The 7,406-nt window shown below is 30.9% G+C and overlaps 1 protein-coding gene across 4 annotated transcripts in view; it reads right to left on the bottom strand.

Annotated features, from left to right (window-relative positions):
• LOC106461144 (mitogen-activated protein kinase kinase kinase 7-like) overlaps positions 1–7,377 on the bottom strand; it is an 85,426-nt gene extending 78,049 nt beyond the window's left edge. For 2 of the 4 annotated variants that reach the window (XM_022388013.1, XM_022388015.1), the window contains exon 1: positions 6,554–7,377. In XM_022388013.1, coding sequence (XP_022243721.1) covers positions 6,554–6,691 — 138 coding nt within the window. In that variant the 5' untranslated portion in view covers positions 6,692–7,377. The remainder of the gene's footprint in view (positions 1–6,553) is intronic. The other 2 variants (XM_013920939.2, XM_022388014.1) reach the window with 2 other exon arrangements.
• Positions 7,378–7,406: the final 29 nt, after the last annotated feature.

Below are 7,406 nucleotides of genomic sequence, written 5' to 3'. Positions count from 1 at the left end.
TATATATATATATATATATATATATTTCCTAATTTTTTATTGTGGTTACGAGATCAGTCAAATCGACCAAACCCATATACTGAAAACAACAGATGAAATGTAAAGTTTTTTCTTAAGAAATGTTTGATAACTATTTGGACATTATAAGAATTTCAAATATGAAATTTGAAAATTTTCTGATGCATAAAAGTATTTTTAACCTTAAAATGAAAATTATTTTGCATGTTGCCTATCTAACATTGCTTAACAAAACTTAATATTTAATATAAAAAAATTTATATTTTGCGTATGAAAGCATTGTAATGTATACTGATAATCTCCCAAATTTTGTGAACATACTCTTACTAATTTAAAAATTATAGCATGAAAAATATAATGAGCACAAAATGGTTACGAGGTCAGTCCCAGGGACTGAGCCCATGCTGAAAGAGTTAACGTGATTACATATTTATCAACTGATCACATTACAAAAAAATATTTTCAGGTTTACGCAGGTTTTCTTCAACCATAAGATTGCCAGATTATACTTACAAATAAATTAAGTTGTGAAGTTTAATTACACAAACAGGACACTTCATAAACAGAATCATACCTGCTGATAAAACATTCACAACTTTTATAGATGCATTACACTAATGTACTCATTGAACCTACAGTAACTAGCACATACATGAATGTTATTGTACACAAACATATTCATCAATGACAGTGATATTGTATTACAATACACAAATGAAAAACTTGACACTTGATTAGTGTATATTATATACCAAGTTTTTCATTTTATTCTTTAGAGCACCAATTTTTACATTAAATAAAAACTGCTACTAAGTAAACTGTTACTAAAAGTACTCACATTATTCTTATTCTGCTATGGTACTTCGATTTAGACAAAATGAATATCACTAACACATCGCCCATACTCAACCACATTAGCACTTAACAATCTCCATAATAATTAAAATCTCCACTTCAGGAGCATACAGTGGTCTGAAAGCCCATAGTTACAAATCAAAACCAAAACTACTAATCGAACTCTGTTAATTAAGCTGCACACGTTCATCTTCACTTTCAGTCTTTATTCTTTCCCGTCCCTAGCGTCTTGTTTGTTGCTTGACAAGTGGTACATTTTTCTTGATATATTACTTAAACATTCAATGAATTTAATTATAGATTACTAGGTAAACTTGATGTATTCAGTTATTCACTAGTGCAAGTTCAACTTTTTCTACAAATATCCATAAACAACAATCAGTGTCACATTCTCAGAAACCTTTACGTGGGCCATGTAGAGCTACTGTTAAAGAAACACTATGTATTTCAACATTTTTTAATTCAATTTTTTTCCAAAACTTATCTCCAAATTACTGATATTATATATTGTCATTCATATTTTGCTTTATATGGTTTTTTCTTGACTGTCTCTTTAGAGATAAAGCCTAACAACAGCCCTACCCATGCTGTACGATGCAACATGATGTTGTGTGCTTTAGCCAATGCTTAGTGATGTATATTTTATTTTATAATGAATTAAAATAAATAAACTAATTATTATTTCATATAATTATTATCCTTATTTTTGGTAATTATTTGAATACAGGTAAGAAATAAAAAAAAATCACCAAAATTATATAATTTGTTTTCTCTTTGAATTGTCAAGCTTTACAAAAATCATAAAACTACTACTGTTTACATAATCTATTATGGCTGCCTTCATAACAGTTAACAGTAAACAAAATGATTTTTGTAGACAAAACAAATGTTTATGTGTAAATTACATATAGTGATATGCTAAATGTGCCTAAAACTGCATGCAATTATTTGGTGTTAATGACAACTTGTTTTTTTTGGCATCCATGTCCTGTAAATTCAAACAGATAATTCTTATTGTTAATATATATTTTGGTAAGGTTAGTAGGTGACCGCTATTGTAAGCTAACTTGTTTTGTCACCAGAATGGATATTGTTGTATAGCACATTTTTCTTTAGAGGTGCACTTGTGCATGTACTGTAACCTAGATTTAAGATCTTGATTTAGAACTACAATAAACAGTTTGTTCACTTGTCTCAATATCTTTGACATAGTTGTTTTCTACATTTTAATTTTTATGTATTTTATATATATATACATATATATATATATTTAACTTTGAAATTTACACAATACATGCACTTGTTACTCACAGCTTTTCTGCAAATGATAACCTTTCAGTATTTTATTTTTCAAGCAAATTTGCCTTACTGAGTTATCTCCCAAAATTATGATAAAAATAGTTAATTAATTAAAAGTCAAAAATGTAGGCAATTACAGTATGCATGTGGGAGTGTACCAGTAGGTCATTACTTGGTTAAAGTAGGGTGTTCTAGCACTATAAAGAGAAATAAATATATCACAAGATACCAACCATATAACTATAAATTGGTCTAAGGGAAATATACCTATGTTACAATTATTGTTCTGTGGTAAGAAAGAAACAGGTAAACATAGAAAATATGGATTGTCAGAGCAGAAAGTACACAGGTAAACCACACATTCACCTGTATGAAACTAATGGCCCGATTATGTAATCTGAGACTATACATGCATACCTGTACATGAGATAAACAAAATAATCCGGAGTAAAAAAATCAAAGTTGTAGAGCAATATTGAAACCCATATTACAGTTAGGAGTGAGAAAAAACTATGAAAGGGCATTGAAGCTGAAAATATGCTAAGCATAACACGAAAGTTATTAGACGAATAATTGTAAGTTTAATGCGTTGTCAACAGCACTGTATTTAAATTAAGCATGTTGATTATATCATTGAATGCATACAAATATAGTAAGCAAAACACTTAAATTCATTGTTGAAAAAAAGAATGACTCTATAACCCACACACAAAACATATGGGTTGTCAATGTTTGTTCTAGTTATCGAAATCTGGGATGCTAGCTTCAATCTTCACCACAGCATATTTTCTTTCACTTCATCATCTCTCCTTTTACCAGCTCTCAGAGACAAATTTAAATCAAGACTAATATCCTAATACAGTTATTCAAAAGCCCACTTTAATTAAAAGTAATCAGCCCACTTTATTTAAAAATAATCTTCATGAGTGGAGCAAATGGGGATACTAATATCCCTGGACACCCCAGTTGAGGAAAGTTTCTTTGCATTTAAAACTAAACACCTGCCACGAATAAAATAAAACAAAAACAACATAAGTAGCATATGTTATTTGTCATGGACCTGATAATCTTTATCTACCATTACTATGATATTGAACTAGACATAAAAACAATGACATAGTAATCATACAAATGTTATGAAGAGAAACATTTGGCATTTGTTGTTTCATCAGAAACTGCAGAAAAGTATGCCATGATTAGTTCAATACATGATCACTTCCTATCCAGTGTACTCAACTAACAAAGAGAATCAAAGATGTCTTAATGTTTAACCTTCTTTAGTGATTTCTTGCCATAGAAAGGTGTACAATACCTGTGATTGTACACAGGTTGTTTTATTGAACATGACATATGACATATGTTACTATGGGTAAGACATTCTGTCCTGTACCTTATTGATATCTGAACAGTATCCGAATTCTTGAGACTTACAGAGATGATATCGGATCTATTACTGGCTTTGAAGATAGAAAGGAATGTTAAAATAATGCTTGATAGATATTTCATACAATGTGTTTCATTCTTTCTTGGAACTATTAAGATGATTAACAGTACTTGCCCTTCATTATAAACCAGTTTCGTACTTCCCACATCTTGTTATTTTAATTCTACATCGCATCCCCATGTATGTTTATGCGTAGGTTTGGTCTGAAGTTATCGTAAAGTTTTGCAGCTTATACACTTGTTAAAACCACAACTATGAGGTCTTGCTATGTTGAGTTGCACATATGGATAAATATGGCTGAATATCATGTCCCAGGACATCTTAGGAAGGTACATAAAGCATCTGACCCTTGTAGCATCACTTAGCCATTCTTATGTAAAAGCTTTCCCCTCATAGATTACATATATTTCAATAGTTACTATAGATAATACTACACCTAGAAGTCAAGGAAGATTGTTTAGTTATATTTTAATGCAAAATTGCCAGAAATGATACATATTGAATAGACTAATATCAATTATACTGCACCACAAGAAGCTGTACATATATATGTATATATATTGTTACATCACTTGCAGCATGTATCTTGCAACAATATATGATAAATGATAAACATAATTATGGCACTGAGTATGAACTGCAGCGTCTAAAAAGAAATGTTTATAATAAATATCAACCTCAAAGTTTCATGTGAGTGTTGGGAAATGTTCAAAAACACATAAATAATGTAAAATTTTGTTGTTTTCTCAATCTACTTTGATTGTTTTCTTAATGTAACAGGAATGATTTCCATATATAGAGGACCTACTTCGGTGGTGCTTCATTTACTTAATAATCGTTTACTCCACTTTTGTTGGCCCTTCAATATCGTCAACATTTCATTTAAAGGAACCCCCTACACATTAATTTGTCATGAACCATTTTGTGGAGAAATGGGAGGAATTTCATTGACAGTAATTTATTACTTTCTCAGAATGCATAGACTGAACTGTGGGAGGGTACTAAACTATATGGTTCTCCTCTTTGGAGTTTGAACTAATTCTAACTGGCATGGTGCATGTATCATTTGTTACAAAGTATGTTTATTTACGACACTATATACTTGTCCTGTGATACATTGTCTGTGAAGCAGTAGCATCTGTTAAAACAGCCTAGTTAGAGAGCTTTGCTCAAGCAAATGTAGTTAAAGTAGAGAATCACAAAATATGCAGTAAAGCCTGTTCTTTTATGCTGAGAATTTTAACTTGCCTGTTATACATGGTCAATCAAACTACTAACATTATTAGTGGTACAGTATAAAATTAAACTCTACAACTAATGCCAAGAGCAACAACTGAGAAAGTTGTTAAACCTTTTACAAGTTATACAGAGACCAAAAAGAATTATTTTTACTAATGTGTTTGATTTCAAGAAATAGTAATGAATCAGAAGTAATGAAAGAAAATACAACTACAATCACAAATATCTCAACAATGCAGCTTGGAAAATTGTTGAAAACTTCTATCAAAAATGACTATGTGTACTTAAGTCATCAATAACAAAAAATTGAAAGAACTCAGTGCAATGTATTGCAAAACATTTACAAATGCTGTGTACTAATTTACCATTAAAACCACAAATGTTTGAGATTTTGTTGTGCTTTTTTTCTCAAACCACACTCATCAGGTTTCTTCTATAGGCAGCCAATGATATTAAGATGCTATGTGTTACAAAGTTACTAAGGTTCTACAGGCAGATGATGTTACTATGGGTGGATGCTGTTACTAGGTGTATTTTACAAAGGCAGTTGGTATTACTAGGCGGATGGTCTTACTAAGGATAGTGGTGCTAGGGCAAATGGTGTTTCTATAAATGGATAGTTCAGTAGGATAATGAGGTCATTGTAGGATGTCTCAATATGTGATTATGAAACACATCTGTATATCTAATCATTTGCAATGATTAAATGAGTTTTATGAAATTTCTGTTTTTCTTTACTTAAAATAATATATAAAATTGGCATCACTCCAAAAAAAAATATTTGCTAACAATATCATATGAATTGTGTTTCTGCTGAACAGTTTATAAGCATAATTCTATATAGATTCAGTTTATTTTGATGAAAGAGTTAGCATAAAGGATCACATATAAAGTGTAGTAGACTTAAAATAAGACCCAAAACTTGAGCACTTTCGAATAGTTGACTATTCTTCTTCAGGAGAACAAGAACAAGAAGAACAGTCAACTATTCAAAAGCACTCGAGTTTTGGGTCTTATTTTAAGTCTACAGATTCAGTTTATGTAGAGAGAAATGGTTCAAATTTTTTATATAATATAAACCTTTATAATTTTATCTAAATTATTATTGTTCAATTTTAAATGCTAAAAAATATTATTCTGTTTGTCTCTACTACTAGTTTCCTCAACATCTGATTTCAAGTTCTAAATTGTTCTGTCATAGATTGAATAAAAATAAAAGATTCATTTATCAAATATATAGTTATTACCGAATTCAACAATATACTTATCTCTTTATCTAAAATCTTCCTACAATCTCACTTATTAGGATCAATCCTAAAAGATAAGTTTAAGCATTAAGAATTGTAAAATTATTTACTTAGGGTTGTTTGTTTGTTGAATTTTGTGCAAAGCCACTTGAGGGCTATCTGCACTAGCCATCCCTAATTTAAAAGTGACAAACTAGAGGGAAGGCAACTAGTCAACCACTGCCAATTCTTGGGCAAATTCATAGCAGCAGCCATTTTAAACTTACACTATAAGCGTAAAAACATGCTTTACCGTATAACCAGGTTTCATTTGCTTGGGCCCATGGACAGTTGCTTCTTTGCCCCAAACCCCCCCCCCCCCTCGTCAGTGGGCCTGGAAACAGCTTGTAAGTTTATTATGGTTACAAATATAATTATTACTACTCAGTCCTAATATAACTAAATTACTCACCTCTAATAAAGTTATTTCTTGATAAACTATTTCTTCCACAAACCCAAAAGGGGATTTTGACTGTTCTTCTGTAAGTCGAACTCCACCATGTACATGTCCACTAGAGGCACTACTTCCAGTGCTGTGTGATTGTTCCATTTTTACATCTATATATACAAACAGTTGCCAATATGTCCTCAGTTCTAAATCATGCACCCTATTGAAGAATAACACAGCTTTACCTCAAGCTAATGAACTTATTACTTTTCTAGTGCTCCTTAGATTTTATAAAATAATAACCTATAATACTTGTACGCTGCAAGCTTTTAGTTTTAGTTAAATAACTTCAACAGTAGTACTAGTATGCCTACTAGTATTAGTACAACTATCACTGTGGTAGTGCTACGTTGAGTAGCGGTGTAATACTTGGCTATGTCAGTCTACGAACAACCACTCTAACACCAACACTGTAACGTAAGTGTAAAGACATTCGAAGTAAGCCTCAGCACAGATATTTCATAGTCTTACTCTTCGACACCAACTTACAAAAAAATACTGTTTCTGTAGGCCTATGTTACTTAGTTAGTTAGTACTGTACTATACACTCTAAGGTAATATTTACTAACATAACGGTTATTACTAGTAGTTGTACACTAGATAAGGAAATTAAAGGATTCCATTTCCAACAAATTTAGAGACTCATTCATTATTAATAACCCTCCTGAACCAAATGTAACAAACTACTAACAGTGAATTTCACAAATATCTTTGTACTTAATTTCTCTTTTTCATGTTCTCCTAAACAACATAAGTACAGAAAAATAGTAACGAACAAGTTTCACCCATTAACGTCTTCATAAAAACTTAAAAGTGA

This window comes from Limulus polyphemus, unplaced genomic scaffold (assembly GCF_000517525.1).
Source record: "Limulus polyphemus unplaced genomic scaffold, Limulus_polyphemus-2.1.2 Scaffold905, whole genome shotgun sequence".
NCBI classification, from domain to species: Eukaryota; Metazoa; Arthropoda; class Merostomata; order Xiphosura; family Limulidae; genus Limulus; species Limulus polyphemus.
The sequence above is the reverse complement of the archived record's forward strand: the minus strand, read 5'-3'. Positions and strand labels throughout refer to the sequence as shown.